The following is a 16,931-nucleotide window of genomic DNA, read 5'->3' as shown; positions in this document are numbered from 1 at the left end:
TTCTCCCGTTGTGGCGCCTCTCCTCCGGTTTCTCCCGTTGTGGCGCCTCTCCTCCGGTTTCTCCCGTTGTGGCGCCTCTCCTCCGGTTTCTCCCGTTGTGGCGCCTCTCCTCCGGTTTCTCCCGTTGTGGCGCCTCTCCTCCGGTTTCTCCCGTTGTGGCGCCTCTCCTCCGGTTTCTCCCGTTGTGGCGCCTCTCCTCCGGTTTCTCCCGTTGTGGCGCCTCTCCTCCGGTTTCTCCCGTTGTGGCGCCTCTCCTCCGGTTTCTCCCGTTGTGGCGCCTCTCCTCCGGTTTCTCCCGTTGTGGCGCCTCTCCTCCGGTTTCTCCCGTTGTGGCGCCTCTCCTCCGGTTTCTCCCGTTGTGGCACCTCTCCTCCGGTTTCTCCCATTGTGGCGCCTCTCCTCCGGTTTCTCCCGTTGTGGCGCCTCTCCTCCGGTTTCTCCCGTTGTGGCGCCTCTCCTCCGGTTTCTCCCGTTGTGGCGCCTCTCCTCCGGTTTCTCCCGTTGTGCAGCCTCTCCTCCGGTTTCTCCCGTCGTGGCACCTCTCCTCCGGTTTCTCCCGTTGTGGATCCTCTCCTCCTGTCTTGCTCACATGTTCCCTCTTCTTCGGTTTTAGCCCCTCTTTTCTGGTTCCTCTGGTATTGGCGACTCTCCTCCGGTCTCAGCACCTCTCATGTGGATTCACTCACCTGTTCCTTCTCCACTGTCTGCCATCCACCCCTCTGCGGCTCTTCCAGGATGTAGTTGTTCCTCCAGTAACCCTTCCTAATGAAACTTCCAAAAATACACACTTACTGCACATCTCCACTCCTTTTGTCAGTCTTTTCTCAAGCATGTAGAATTGTAGCAGAACCATTTTGTCTTTAGTATGCAATATGTAAATATGTTGCATGGTGCGGGTTCCGGCACCGGTGGAAACCGGAAGTGATGAGCGGGAGTTCACGGTGTGAATCAATGGATTGACATGGATTCCGAAGATCACAGACGTATTTTCCTCATATGCTGAATAATTTCCATACCAAGGATGTTTAATCCCAAGCTTCCCTCAAGAGCTTCAAGATGGCGGTTCAAAAGCGCCTCGTGCCATCGTCCATCTCTGTGTAATACTTGATATTGTGGCGGGCACAAGGGGCAATAATTCCGTGCACCAGTGGGTGGCGCGAGCTTCCAGGCGGGGAACGAAAGCACATGCCCCGCCTTTTGACCGATCGGCCACGCCCGGGGACTAGGCGTGGCCTCGGGACATATATGCGGGCTCTATGCTCGAGCCCGCCCAGTGCTGAAGTACGAGCTTTGAGTAAAGTCTCTTTGTTATACCAACGCGTTGTGGCCTACCTCCCTGGCAATCGAGTAGTTTGTGCGCAGCACCACACTGGTGACCCCGATTGGTTCAGCCGTTGCTGACCACCGAACGAGCCATGGCCACCAACGCCATCGCAGTTAAACTCCCGGAGTTTTGGGAAGCGCAAGCCGACGTTTGGTTCGTGCAAGCCGAAGCTCAATTTCAGCTCCGAGGCATAACGGCGGACGAGACCCGGTACTACCACGTGGTCGCCGCCCTCGGGCCGGCACTGCCGCCCGAGTCATGTCCATCCTTCGGTGCCCGCTGGGCGACAACAAGTACGAGGCGCTCAAACGTCTCCTGCTCGCCACGTTCGGGCTCAAGGAGATCGAACGGGCCGACCGCCTCCTGGACCTTCCCGAACTCGGCGACACACGACCATCCGTCCGGATGGATTTTATGCTGTCGCTGCTTGGTGACCAGCCCCCGGATTTCTTATTCCGGGCGCTTTTCCTATGCCAGCTACCTCTACAGGTACGCCTCGCGCTGGCCGGTTCCAAAATAAAGGAACCCCGCGCCTTGGCCGTAGAGGCCGACAGGTTTTTCGCGGCCTGCGACACACGGTCGGTTTACGGTGCTGCCGTAGTGGATCCCGGGGCAGAGGCTACAGTGCCCCCGTCTTCCCTCATGGCCGCTGCTGCGCCACGCCCACTACCGCCAACACCACGGCCGCCGCGGCCGCAAACCTGGTGCGACTACCACGCCAGGTTCGGCCGCAAGGCTAAAACGTGTCGCCCGCCATGCTCTTTTGACAGGTCGGGAAACGACCGGGCCGGCGCTCATTAGCGGCCCTGAGCGTCGGCCATTCCGGCAGCCTCCTGTTCATCACGGACACCTTGTCCGGGTGCCGTTTTCTTTGCGACACAGGAGCGCAGGTAAGCGTCCTCCCCGCCTCCACGTCCGACAAGCAAACAGCGGGCCGGGGCCCCGCTTTGCTTGCCACCAACGGTACACCCATCCGCACATTCGGGAAGCGTTGCCTCTCACTGCGGTTCAGAGGGCAGCACTTTCAATGGTCGTTCGTGACCACCAGCGTGCCAATGGCACTGCTCGGTGCGGACTTCCTATGCGCCAATGGGCTGTTGGTCGACGTGAAGCGCAGACGGCTCGTCCTGGCCGAAACCTTCAGCTCGGAGCCAGGGCCGGCGCTACCATTAGGCCAACTAGGCAGCCGCCTAGGGCGCAGACATCAGAGGGGCACATTACTGAACCTTAAAGGGTCACAGTTTTATACAAATTATTTTATACAGTATCAGTGGCAAGTGGTGAACGTAGTTTCTCAAAGCTCAAACTTATAAAAACTTACATATGCTCTACAATGTTGGAAAAGAGACTAGTTGGCTTGGCACCTATATCAATTGAACATGCCCAGGCATCAGCACCTGATCTGGTTGAATTTGTGACAAAATTTGCAAAGGGGAAGGCACGCAAAGTGAGAATTTGATGTCTGAAATTGAAACTTTTATGAGACGTTTTTAACTCTGTCTGTTTTTTCGTTTGTTTCTCTGTCTGACTAAGCGAAATATTGTGGTGACATGACGGGTTGGTTACGCCAAGTATCCTTAAATGGTATATCTATCTATAATTCCAGTAATCTCTGTACGTCTGTACGTTTGTTTGTTTGTCTGTGACCGCTGTTTCTCGACAACTACCGGTCCGATATACTTGAAACTTGCCAGGTATATTGCTGGGGACCCGAGGATGTGCCTTTTCAAGGTTTCATATTAATCGGACAATTACTTACCGAGCTATGTCCAAAAAACGATTCAACCAATCAGAGAGCAGCGAACGATCGCGTGTGCCGAACGTGGCGGGCACACTCTGCCTCGGATGGCACATTTGAGAGCGTATGCATTTATTTCACGTTTGCAAACTATGTTGGCGTTAAACTATGTTTTAAAACTAATAAAAACGAATTTGCGATTCATTCGCTTTCCTGCGCGTTTGTGCACGCGATGGCGATTTCTTTACCAAACTCCGGAAGCCGTTCGCTTTGGACCAAACCATTGCATGTAAATAGAGGGGGGGGGATTGTCACCACTCGCAAGCCGTTCGCTTTGGACCAAACCATTTCATGTAAATAGAGGGGGGGGGGGATTGTCACCACTCGCAAGCCGTTCGCTTTGGACCAAACCATTGCATGTAAATAGAGGGGGGGGATTGTCACCGTACTCGCAAGCCGTTCGCTTTGGACCAAACCATTTCATGTAAATAGAGGGGGGGGATATAATTTTAGATATAGATATAGTACGGGCAATGCCCTAGTCTATCTATAATTCCAGTAATCTCTGTACGTTTGTACGTTTGTACGTTTGTTTGTTTGTCTGTGACCGCTGTTTCTCGACAACTACCGGTCCGATATACTTGAAACTTGCCAGGTATATTGCTGGGGACCCGAGGATGTGCCTTTTCAAGGTTTTAAATTAATCGGACAAGTACTTACCGAGCTATGGCGATTTAGCCGTTCGCCGTTCGCTTTGGCTTTGCGAATGGACCAAACCATTCATGTAAATAGAGGGGGGGGGGGGGGGTGTTCTGTGGTCGTTCGCTTTGGCTTTGCGAATGGACCAAACCATTCATGTAAATAGAGGGGGGGGTTCTGTGGTCGTTCGCTTTGGCTTTGCGAATGGACCAAACCATTCATGTAAATAGAGGGGGGGGGGTTCTGTGGTCGTTGCGAATGGACCAAACCATTCATGTAAATAGAGGGAGGGGGGTTCTGTGGTCGTTACTGCCACGTGGTTTCAAAGTTTTTTTTTGTTGTTGTGTTTGCACGCATGTTTTTTTGCACCCACGTACGGGCACGCCCTAGGATGTTTACACACACACACCCCTACACAAATTTTTTTTTTTTTTTTTTTTTGGCAAGGAACGGGCACCCACGTACGGGCACGTCCTAGCTTATATATTAGTACGGGCATGCCCTAGTCTATCTATAATTCCAGTAATCTCTGTGTGTTTGTTTGTTTGTACGTTTGTTTGTTTGTCTGTGACCGCTGTTTCTCGACAACCACGGGTCCGATATACTTGCAACTTGCCAGGTATATTGCTGGGGACCCGAGGATGTGCCTTTTCAAGGTTTGAAATTAATCGGACAAGTACTTACCGAGCTATGGCGATTTAGCCGTTCGCCGTTCGCTTTGGCGTTGCGAATGGACCAAACCATTGCATGTAAATAGAGGGGGGGGTTCTGTGGTCGTTGCGAATGGACCAAACCATTCATGTAAATAGAGGGGGGGGGGGTTCTGTGGTCGTTACTGCCACGTGGTTTCAAAGTTTTTTTTTTGTTGTTGTTGTTTGCACGCATGTTTTTTTGCACCCACGTACGGGCACGCCCTAGGATGTTTACACACACACACCCCTACACAAATTTTTTTTTTTTTTTTTTTGGCAAGGAACGGGCACCCACGTACGGGCACGTCCTAGCTTATATATAGTACGGGCATGCCCTAGTATACTTAAAGGTGTGTGAAGTAAAAGGTTTGAATGTTGTGTTGCCAATGGCTGAGGTATGCATTATACCGATTGCCCTTTAGTTCAAAATGATTTGTGTGCCAAAATATTTTCTTTTGTATTTGCGAAAGATAAAAATCAAAGATTGATTTATTTAAAATTTTGATTTTGCATATCTAAAACTTATTGCTCAAACCAAAAACTGTTTTGTTTATCTGTAATTTCCATTCACACACTCATAAAGGGACCACTTTCTTTATTTTGCATTGCAAACCACATGTAGTGTCATATTTTTTTCAGTGAAAGCCCATTTTAAGTGAAAAGCCCAACCCTAACAGGGCCACTACCATATTAATAGATATTGCGCCTTTAATATTGGTGCTGTTGGCATCTTACGGTACTTATTCTTGCAATATTTTTTTTTTTTAGCAGTTTCAAGATTTCTGCTTTTAATTTTTTCTACAAAACATCTGTTTTTTAAAAATCGAAGTTGGCAAAAAAATTTTTTGGGGGGGGGGGGGGGATTCACGTATCTGGCCTTGCCTAGGGCGCAAAATAGCCTGGCGCCGGCCCTGGGTGGAGCACCATATACCCACGGTCGGGCCGGCGGTCTATGCCCGGGCACGCCGACTCGAACCCACGAAGCTCGCCGTGGCGAAAACGGAGTTCGCCACGCTGGAGCTGCTGGGATCGTACGGCGCTCCAACAGCGCTTGGGCTTCTCCTCTGCACATTGTGCCAAAGCCCGGCGGAGGATGGCGGCCATGCGGGGACTACCGCCGGCTCAATGATGCCACCACCCCCGACCGCTACCCGGTCCCGCATATCCAGGCCTTTTCCGCCCGGTTGGCAAACACGACCGTGTTTTCCAAGGTGGACCTCATCCGGGGCTACCATCAGGTCCCCGTCCAACCGGACGATGTCCCAAAGACGGCCGTCATCACCCCTTTCGGCCTCTTCGAGTTCCTGAGAATGCCTTTCGGGTTGAAGAATGCGGCCCAGGCGTTCCAACGGCTTATGGACAGCGTCTTGCGCGACTTACCTTTCCTCTTTGTCTACCTGGACGACATCCTAGTCGCGAGTGCGTCCCAGGAGGAGCACCTGCTCCACCTCCGCACGCTTTTCGAACGCCTGGGCCAGCATGGCCTAATCATCAACCCCGCCAAGTGCCGTTTCGGCGTCGCCACCATCGACTTCTTGGGGCACCGCATCACCAGGCACGGGGCCGTCCCTTTACCGGCCAAGGTGGAGGCGGTCAGGGATTTCCCGTGGCCCCGCATGATCAAGGGGCTCCATGAGTTCCTGGGCATGGTAAATTTTTACCACCGCTTCGTGCCCCACGTTGCCCAGCTCCTCCGCCTCTTGCTCGAGGCCCTCCGGGGCAAGCCGGGCAAAGGTGACATCGCCTGGTCGCAGCCGATGGCCGTGGCGTTTGCGGGTGCAAAGCTGGCCCTGGCCGACACCACCATGCTGGCGCACCCGGCGTCCGATGCACCGATCGCCCTCACCACCGACGCGTCGGACTACGCGGTGGGCGCGGTGCACGAGCAGTGGGTGCGTGGTGCTTGGCAACCGCTGGCGTTTTTTAGCCGGCAGCTTCGCCCGCACGAACGCTGCTATAGCACCTTCGACCGCGAGCTGCTCGGGCTCCACCTGGCGGTCCGACACTTCCGCCATCTGCTGGAGGGCTGCCCGTTCACGGCTTTCGTCGACTACAAGCCCCTTGTGTTCGCGATGGCCAAGGTCGCCGAGCCATGGTCGGCACGGCAGCAGCGTCACCTCTCTGCCGTGTCCGAGTACACGACGGACATCCGTCACGTGGCGGTTAAAGACAACACGGTGGCGGATTGCCTTTCCCGGTCCGTCGTGCACGCGGTCCACCTCGGGGTTGACTATACCCGGATGGCGGAGGACCAGACCGCCGACGCCGGCGTCCAGGCCTTGCGGACCGCCATCACGGGCCTCCGCGTCACCGAGGTGCCGTTCGACGCTGCGGGCGCGGCCCTCCTATGCGACGTCTCCCTCGGCCGGCCTCGCCCCATCGTGCCCGCTGGCTGGCGGCACCCAGTTTTCGACGCCATCCACGGCCTGTCCCACCCGGGCATGAAGGCATCCCAGAAGCTCGTCGCGGCGAAGTTCGTCTGGCATGGCCTCCGGAAGGACGTCCGCGACTGGGCCAGGACGTGCCCCGTTGGCCCCGTTTGCGGTGGCGGAGCGTCGGTTCGACCACGTGCACGTCGACTTGGTGGGACCTCTGCCCCCCTCGCGGGGGTTCACCCACCTCCTCACCATGGCGGACCGCACCACACGGTGGCCGGAGGCCGTCCCATTGGCGGCGACGTCTGCGGCTGACGTGGCGCAAGCCTTCATTGCCACTTGGGTTGCCCGGTTCGGTGGCCCCTCGGACATCTCGTCCGACCGCGGCCCCCAGTTCACCTCGGAGCTCTGGGCCACGGTGGCGCAAGGGCTCGGGGTGAAACTACACCACACCACGGCCTACCACCCCCAGGCCAATGGCCTGTGTGAGCGCTTTCATCGCTCAATGAAGGCCGCGCTCCGGGCCAGCCTCCGCGACGGCGGCTGGGTCGACAGACATCCCTGGGTCCTGCTGGGCCTCAGGACGGCGCCCAAGGACGACCTGCGCGCGTCCTCGGCGGAGCTGGTCTTCGGGCAACCACTGCGGGTACCGGGTGAATTTATCCCCGACTCCATGGCTCCTTGGTCCGCTGCGCAACAGCGCTCCGCCCTTCAGGAGACCGCCCGGAGGTTCGCCCCAGTGCCGACGGCACACCACGGTTGCCCGCCTTCCCACGTCACCCCGGAGCTTCGCACGGCGAAGTACGTCTTCGTCCGGCACGACGCCCACCGGGCACCGCTACGGCCCCCGTACGACGGACCCTTCCGCGTGCTGGAGACCGGGGACAAATATTTCACCATCGACATCGGCGGGTGCCCCGGATCGCATCTCCGTGGACTGCCTCAAGCCGGCCCACCTCGATCCGGCCCACCCCCCGCAAGCAGCTGTGCCTCCGCGTCGAGGCCGCCCCCCGGCGGTCGGACCCCCGGCACCCCCCAGCCCCGCCGTCCCACCGCCCCCCAGCCCGGCACCCATCGCCAGGGGGCGTTTCGGCCGGGTCATCCGGCTTCCCCGCAAACTCACCCTTCAGGTGCGCGGGAATTATGGGGGGGCGCGTGTGGCGGGCACAAGGGGCAATAATTCCGCGCACCAGTGGGTGGCGCGAGCGTCCAGGCGGGGAACGAAAGCACATGCCCCGCCTTTCGACCGATCGGCCACGCCCGGGGACTAGGCGTGGCCTCGGGACATATATGCGGGCTCTAACCTCGAGCCCGCCCAGTGCTGAAGTACGAGCTTTGAATAAAGACTCTTTGTTATACCAACGCGTTGTGGCCTACCTCCCTGGTAATCGAGTCGTGTGTGCGCAGCACCACAATATTACCTAAAACTTAAACCAACCAGTATCCAAGTTGGGTAACAACTTACTACTATTCGATTATTTCTTGTTATTGTGGGGGATAAGAGAGAATGCAGTGAAGTGAAGGATAACAGAGAGTTGTAACAGCAGTCGAATGCCGGGAATGATTGAGACACACGCGTTCAGTAAGCGCTGAGCAGATGGACCCACTTTATTATACATACGTCACAGGAACGCGTCATCGGTCCCTTATTAGCATATGTCAGAGCTGTACTTCCACAACAAGAGTGCGGTGAAGGATAAAGCATGGAGTGAAGAGGCACAAAGAGTGAGAGAGAGAGTGGAGTGAACGGGATAATAGAGAGTGGAGTGAACGGGATAATAGAGAGTGGAGTGAACTGGATAATAGAGAGTGGAGTGAATTGGATAATAGAGAGTGGAGTGAATTGGATAATAGAGAGTGCAGTGAATTGGATAATAGAGAGTGGAGTGAACGGGATAATAGAGAGTGGAGTGAATTGGATAATAGAGAGTGCAGTGAATTGGATAATAGAGAGTGGAGTGAACGGGATAATAGAGAGTGGAGTGAATTGGATAATAGAGAGTGGAGTGAACGGGATAATAGAGAGTGGAGTGAATTGGATAATAGAGAGTGGAGTGAATTGGATAATAGAGAGTGCAGTGAATTGGATAATAGAGAGTGGAGTGAACGGGATAATAGAGAGTGGAGTGAATTGGATAATAGAGAGTGCAGTGAATTGGATAATAGAGAGTGGAGTGAACGGGATAATAGAGAGTGGAGTGAACGGGATAATAGAGAGTGAAGTGAACGGGATAATAGAGAGTGGAGTGAACGGGATAATAGATAGTGCAGTGAATTGGATAATAGAGAGTGGAGTGAACGGGATAATAGAGAGTGGAGTGAACGGGATAATAGAGAGTGGAGTGAATTGGGTAATAGAGAGTGGAGTGAATTGGATAATAGAGAGTGGAGTGAATTGGATAATAGAGAGTGGAGTGAATTGGATAATAAAGAGTGGAGTGAATTGGGTAATAGAGAGTGCAGTGAATTGGATAATAGAGAGTGGAATGAATTGGATAATAGAGAGTGGAGTGAATTGGATAATAGAGAGTGGAGTGAATTGGATAATAGAGAGTGGAGTGAATTGGATAATAGAGAGTGGAGTGAATTGGATAATAGAGAGTGGAGTGAATTGGATAATAGAGAGTGGAGTGAATTGGATAATAGAGAGTGGAGTGAATTGGATAATAGAGAGTGGAGTGAATTGGATAATAGAGAGTGCAGTGAATTGGATAATAGAGAGTGGAGTGAACGGGATAATAGAGAGTGGAGTGAATTGGATAATAGAGAGTGGAGTGAATTGGATAATAGAGAGTGCAGTGAATTGGATAATAGAGAGTGGAGTGAACGGGATAATAGAGAGTGGAGTGAACGGGATAATAGAGAGTGGAGTGAATTGGATAATAGAGAGTGGAGTGAATTGGATAATAGAGAGTGGAGTGAATTGGATAATAGAGAGTGGAGTGAATTGGATAATAGAGAGTGCAGTGAATTGGATAATAGAGAGTGGAGTGAATTGGATAATAGAGAGTGGAGTGAATGGGATAATAGAGAGTGGAGTGAACGGGATAATAGAGAGTGGAGTGAACGGGATAATAGAGAGTGGAGTGAATTGGGTAATAGAGAGTGGAGTGAATTGGATAATAGAGAGTGGAGTGAATTGGATAATAGAGAGTGGAGTAAATTGGATAATAGAGAGTGGAGTGAATTGGGTAATAGAGAGTGGAGTGAACGGGATAATAGAGAGTGGAGTGAATTGGATAATAGAGAGTGGAGTGAATTGGATAATAGAGAGTGGAGTGAATTGGATAATAGAGAGTGGAGTGAATTGGATAATAGAGAGTGGAGTGAATTGGATAATAGAGAGTGGAGTGAATTGGATAATAGAGAGTGGAGTGAATTGGATAATAGAGAGTGCAGTGAATTGGATAATAGAGAGTGCAGTGAATTGGATAATAGAGAGTGGAGTGAATTGGATAATAGAGAGTGGAATGAATTGGATAATAGAGAGTGGAGTGAATTGGATAATAGAGAGTGGAGTGAACGGGATAATAGAGAGTGGAGTGAATTGGATAATAGAGAGTGCAGTGAATTGGATAATAGAGAGTGGAGTGAACGGGATAATAGAGAGTGGAGTGAATTGGATAATAGAGAGTGGAGTGAACGGGATAATAGAGAGTGGAGTGAATTGGATAATAGAGAGTGGAGTGAATTGGATAATAGAGAGTGGAGTGAATTGGATAATAGAGAGTGGAGTGAATTGGATAATAGAGAGTGGAGTGAATTGGATAATAGAGAGTGGAGTGAATTGGATAATAGAGAGTGGAGTGAATTGGATAATAGAGAGTGGAGTGAACGGGATAATAGAGAGTGGAGTGAATTGGATAATAGAGAGTGGAGTGAATTGGATAATAGAGAGTGGAGTGAATTGGATAATAGAGAGTGGAGTGAATTGGATAATAGAGAGTGGAGTGAATTGGATAATAGAGAGTGGAGTGAATTGGATAATAGAGAGTGGAGTGAACGGGATAATAGAGAGTGGAGTGAATTGGATAATAGAGAGTGGAGTGAATTGGATAATAGAGAGTGCAGTGAATTGGATAATAGAGAGTGGAGTGAACGGGATAATAGAGAGTGGAGTGAACGGGATAATAGAGAGTGGAGTGAATTGGATAATAGAGAGTGGAGTGAATTGGATAATAGAGAGTGGAGTGAATTGGATAATAGAGAGTGGAGTGAATTGGATAATAGAGAGTGCAGTGAATTGGATAATAGAGAGTGGAGTGAACGGGATAATAGAGAGTGGAGTGAACGGGATAATAGAGAGTGGAGTGAACGGGATAATAGAGAGTGGAGTGAATTGGGTAATAGAGAGTGGAGTGAATTGGATAATAGAGAGTGGAGTGAATTGGATAATAGAGAGTGGAGTAAATTGGATAATAGAGAGTGGAGTGAATTGGGTAATAGAGAGTGGAGTGAACGGGATAATAGAGAGTGGAGTGAATTGGATAATAGAGAGTGGAGTGAATTGGATAATAGAGAGTGGAGTGAATTGGATAATAGAGAGTGGAGTGAATTGGATAATAGAGAGTGGAGTGAATTGGATAATAGAGAGTGGAGTGAATTGGATAATAGAGAGTGGAGTGAATTGGATAATAGAGAGTTCAGTGAATTGGATAATAGAGAGTGCAGTGAATTGGATAATAGAGAGTGGAGTGAATTGGATAATAGAGAGTGGAATGAATTGGATAATAGAGAGTGGAGTGAATTGGATAATAGAGAGTGGAGTGAACGGGATAATAGAGAGTGGAGTGAACGGGATAATAGAGAGTGGAGTGAATTGGGTAATAGAGAGTGGAGTGAATTGGATAATAGAGAGTGGAGTGAATTGGATAATAGAGAGTGGAGTGAATTGGATAATAGAGAGTGGAGTGAATTGGATAATAGAGAGTGGAGTGAATTGGATAATAGAGAGTGGAGTGAACGGGATGATAGAGAGTGCAGTGAATTGGATAATAGAGAGTGGAGTGAATTGGATAATAGAGAGTGCAGTGAATTGGATAATAGAGAGTGGAGTGAATTGAATAATAGAGAGTGGAGTGAATTGGATAATAGAGAGTGCAGTGAATTGGATAATAGAGTGGAGTGAACGGGATAATAGAGAGTGGAGTGAATTGGATAATAGAGAGTGCAGTGAATTGGGTAATAGAGAGTGGAGTGAATTGGATAATAGAGAGTGCAGTGAATTGGATAATAGAGAGTGGAGTGAACGGGATAATAGAGAGTGCAGTGAATTGGATAATAGAGAGTGGAGTGAATTGGATAATAGAGAGTGCAGTGAATTGGATAATAGAGAGTGGAGTGAACGGGATAATAGAGAGTGCAGTGAATTGGATAATAGAGAGTGGAGTGAATTGGATAATAGAGAGTGCAGTGAATTGGGTAATAGAGAGTGGAGTGAATTGGATAATAGAGAGTGCAGTGAATTGGATAATAGAGAGTGGAGTGAACGGGATAATAGAGAGTGCAGTGAATTGGATAATAGAGAGTGGAGTGAATTGGATAATAGAGAGTGGAGTGAATTGGGTAATAGAGAGTGGAGTGAATTGGATAATAGAGAGTGGAGTGAATTGGATAATAGAGAGTGGAGTGAATTGGATAATAGAGAGTGGAGTGAATTGGATAATAGAGTGGAGTGAATTGGGTAATACAGAGTGGAGTGAATTGGATAATAGAGAGTGGAGTGAATTGGGTAATAGAGAATGGAGTGAATTGGATAATAGAGAGTGCAGTGAATTGGATAATAGAGAGTGGAGTGAATTGGATAATTGAGAGTGCAGTGAATTGGATAATAGAGAGTGGAGTGAACGGGATAATAGAGTGCAGTGAATTGGATAATAGAGAGTGCAGTGAATTGGGTAATAGAGAGTGGAGTGAATTGGATAATAGAGAGTGGAGTGAATTGGGTAATCGAGAGTCGAGTGAATTGGATATTAGAGAGTGGAGTGAATTGGATAATAGAGAGTGCAGTGAATTGGATAATAGAGAGTGCAGTGAATTGGATAATAGAGAGTGCAGTGAATTGGATAATAGAGAGTGCAGTGAATTGGATAATAGAGAGTGGAGTGAATTGGGTAATAGAGAGTGGAATGAATTGGATAATAGAGAGTGGAGTGAATTGGATAATAGAGAGTGGAGTGAATTGGGTAATCGAGAGTCGAGTGAATTGGATAATAGAGAGTGGAGTGAATTGGATAATAGAGAGTGGAGTGAACGGGATAATAGAGAGTGCAGTGAATTGGATAATAGAGAGTGCAGTGAATTGGATAATAGAGAGTGGAGTGAATTGGATAATAGAGAGTGCAGTGAATTGGGTAATAGAGAGTGGAGTGAATTGGGTAATAGAGAGTGGAGTGAATTGGATAATAGAGAGTGGAGTGAACGGGATAATAGAGAGTGCAGTGAATTGGATAATAGAGAGTGGAGTGAATTGGATAATAGAGAGTGCAGTGAATTGGATAATAGAGAGTGGAGTGAATTGGATAATAGAGAGTGGAGTGAATTGGATAATAGAGAGTGCAGTGAATTGGATAATAGAGAGTGCAGTGAATTGGATAATAGAGAGTGCAGTGAATTGGATAATAGAGAGTGCAGTGAATTGGATAATAGAGAGTGCAGTGAATTGGATAATAGAGAGTGGAGTGAACGGGATAATAGAGAGTGCAGTGAATTGGATAATAGAGAGTGGAGTGAATTGGATAATAGAGTGGAGTGAATTGGGTAATAGAGAGTGGAGTGAATTGGATAATAGAGAGTGGAGTGAATTGGATAATAGAGAGTGGAGTGAATTGGATAATAGAGAGTGGAGTGAATTGGATAATAGAGCGTGGAGTGAATTGGATAATAGAGAGTGGAGTGAACTGGATAATAGAGAGTGGAATGAATTGGATAATCGAGAGTGGAGTGAATTGGATGAGAGTGGAGTAGGATTACAGAGTGGAGTGAATTGGATAAGAGTGGAGTAAGATTACAGAGTGGAGTGAATTTGATAAGAGTGGAGTAGGATTACAGAGTGGAGTGAATTGGATAAGAGTGGAATAGGATTACAGAGTGGAGTGAATTGGATTACAGAGTGGAGTGAATTGGATTACAGAGTGGAGTGAATTGGATAACAGAATGGAGTGAATTGGATAACAGAGTGGAGTGAATTGGTTTACAGAGTGGAGTGAATTGGATAACAGAGTGGAGTGAATTGGATTACAGAGTGGAGTGAATTGGATTACAGCGTGGAGTGAATTGGATTACAGAGTGGAGTGAATTGGATTACAGAGTGGAGTGAATTGGATTACAGAGTGGAGTGAATTGGATTACAGAGTGGAGTGAATTGGATTACAGAGTGGAGTGAATTGGATTACAGAGTGGAGTGAATTGGATTATAGAGTTTAGTGAATTGGATAACAGTGGAGTGGGATTAGAGTTGAGTGAAGTGAAATATTGGAATGAAATGGAGAATTGAGAGAGGGGGAGGGAACAAGGAAGGAAATGTTCCGATCAACAGTCAAAACATAGCCACGTCTCCCACCATCCTCTCGCTCACCCCTCCCATCATAACCTCCGATCATACCCTCCCCCTTCCCCTCCCCCTCCCCCTTTCCTTCCCCTTCCCCTCACCCCTCCCCCTATCCTCCCCTTAACCCTCCAATCCTCCTCCCGACCGTGTAATTAAACCAGAGTATGTTACCCCCTCCCCCCCAACCCATTTCCCCTAACCCCACCTTGGTGTATTACGTGCAGGTACGGAACCTTCCACTCTCGGTGTTGAAATCATCGTGAACGGAACTCTCCCCCTCCCCCTTCAATCGTCCACCTGGGTTTTCACAAACTAACACTCGAACATTATTAACTCTTATGAATGAGTAAACGAACGACACCGACCTTTTCGTGGGACAAAGCTCACCTGCAAGAAGTAGCAGGTAAACGGCGAGCCTCAAAGCAGTCGCCATCACGACCTCCGCCCCTCCACCTGTGCCAGAACTGGTCGAACAGGTGAAGGGCGGCACCTGAGAGCGACTTCTTCTTCCTCATTGCTTTTCATTTGCATTTTTTTTTACAATGGACGCAAAAATGTGATGAGCTGGGGCCAGGTACGGATCCATGATATCAGGTGAGGACCAGGTACGGATCCATGATATTAGGTGAGGGCCAGGTACGGATCCATGATATTAGGTGAGGGCCAGGTACGGATCCATGATATTAGGTGAGGGCCTGGTTCGGATCCATGATATCAGGTGAGGGCCAGGTACGGATCCATGATATTAGTGAGGGCCAGGTACGGATCCATGATATTAGGTGAGGGCCTGGTACGGATCCATGATATTAGGTGAGGGCCAGGTACGGATCCATGATATCAGGTGAGGGCCAGGTACGGATCCATGATATTAGGTGAGGGCCTGGTACGGATCCATGATATTAGGTGAGGGCCAGGTACGGATCCATGATATCAGGTGAGGGCCAGGTACGGATCCATGATATTAGGTGAGGGCCTGGTTCGGATCCATGATATTAGGTGAGGGCCAGGTACGGATCCATGATATTAGGTGAGGGGCAGGTACGGATCCATGATATTAGATGAGGGGCAGGTACGGATCCATGATATTAGATGAGGAACCAGGTACGGATCCATGATATTAGGTGAGGAGCAGGTACGGATCCATGATATTAGGTGAGGGGCAGGTACGGATCCATGATATTAGGTGTGGGGCAGGTACGGATCCATGATATTAGGTGTGGGGCAGGTACGGATCCATGATATTAGGTGAGGGGCAGGTGCGGATCCATGATATTAAAGCGCGGGGTTACGCGCGCTGCTTGCGAGCAAGGAGGAAGCGGACAAGCGGTAACTTATAAGCGTCTTTATTTCAGGAGCTCACTGTAACACTAGTGCGCTCCGGGCTGCGCGCCCCGTGTATATCCTCAGGCCACGCCTACCCCTCGGGCGTGGCCGCCGCCCACTTGGTGCGCGGAATGATGTCACCACGCCAGTGGGCTTTCGTGTCCGCCACAATATTATGTGAGGAACCAGGTACGGATCCATGATATTAGGTGAGGGGCAGGTACGGATCCATGATATTAGATGAGGGGCAGGTACGGATCCATGATATTAGGTTGTGGGGCAGGTACGGATCCATGATATTCGGTGAGGGGCAGGTACGGATCCATGATATTAGATGAGGGGCAGGTACGGATCCATGATATTAGGTGTGGGGCAGTTACAGATCCATGATATTAGGTGAGGGGCAGGTGCAGATCCATGATATGTGAGGAATCAGGTACGGATCCATGATATTAGGTGAGGGCCAGGTACGGATCCATGATTTTAGGTTGTGGGGCAGGTACGGATCCATGATATTAGGTGAGGGGCAGGTACGGATCCATGATATTACGTGAGGAACCAGGTACGGATCCATGATATTAGGTGAGGGCCAGGTACGGATCCATGATTTTAGGTTGTGGGGCAGGTACGGATCCATGATATTAGGTGAGGGCAGGTACGGATCCATGATATTACGTGAGGAACCAGGTACGGATCCATAATATTAAGTGAGGGCCAGGTACGGATCCATGATTTTAGGTTGGGGGAGCAGGTACGGATCCATGATATTCGGTGAGGCCAGGTACGGATCCATGTTATTAGGTGAGGGGCAGGTACGGATCCATGATTTTAGGTGAGGAGCAGGTACGGATCCATGTTATTAGGTGAGGGGCAGGTACGGATCCATGATATTAGGTGAGGGGCAGGTACGGATCCATGATTTTAGGTTGTGAGGCAGGTACGGATCCATGATTTTAGGTTGTGGGGCAGGTACGGATCCATGATTTTAGGTTGGGGGGCAGGTACGGATCCATGATATTAGGTGAGGGGCAAGTACAGATCCATGATCACGAACTGACTTGATTCCTGGGTACCGACCATGTCCAAATCACCAACTACCTTCCAGCAACGAACATCATGGAGGTTTCGTTTCGTTTCCACCGCTAACTCAACTCAAGTTTACCTTGAAAGCTGGAAAGATGACAACTGCACGCACTGTACGGTCGTCGTACCTGTGCTCCGCTGCAGAGCT

The 16,931-nt window shown here is 49.7% G+C and overlaps 1 protein-coding gene across 1 annotated transcript in view; it reads right to left on the bottom strand.

Moving 5' to 3' along the window:
* The window catches only part of LOC137439982 (uncharacterized), a 67,837-nt gene extending 52,981 nt beyond the window's left edge, over nucleotides 1-14,856 (bottom strand). The window contains exon 1 of the mRNA XM_068136306.2: nucleotides 14,765-14,856. Within this exon, the coding sequence (XP_067992407.2) occupies nucleotides 14,765-14,810 (46 nt within the window). The 5' untranslated portion in view covers nucleotides 14,811-14,856. The remainder of the gene's footprint in view (nucleotides 1-14,764) is intronic.
* Nucleotides 14,857-16,931: the final 2,075 nt, after the last annotated feature.

This window comes from Myxine glutinosa, chromosome 14 (genome assembly GCF_964187855.1).
Source record: "Myxine glutinosa chromosome 14, kmMyxGlut1.1, whole genome shotgun sequence".
NCBI classification, from domain to species: Eukaryota; Metazoa; Chordata; class Myxini; order Myxiniformes; family Myxinidae; genus Myxine; species Myxine glutinosa.
The sequence above is the reverse complement of the archived record's forward strand: the minus strand, read 5'-3'. Positions and strand labels throughout refer to the sequence as shown.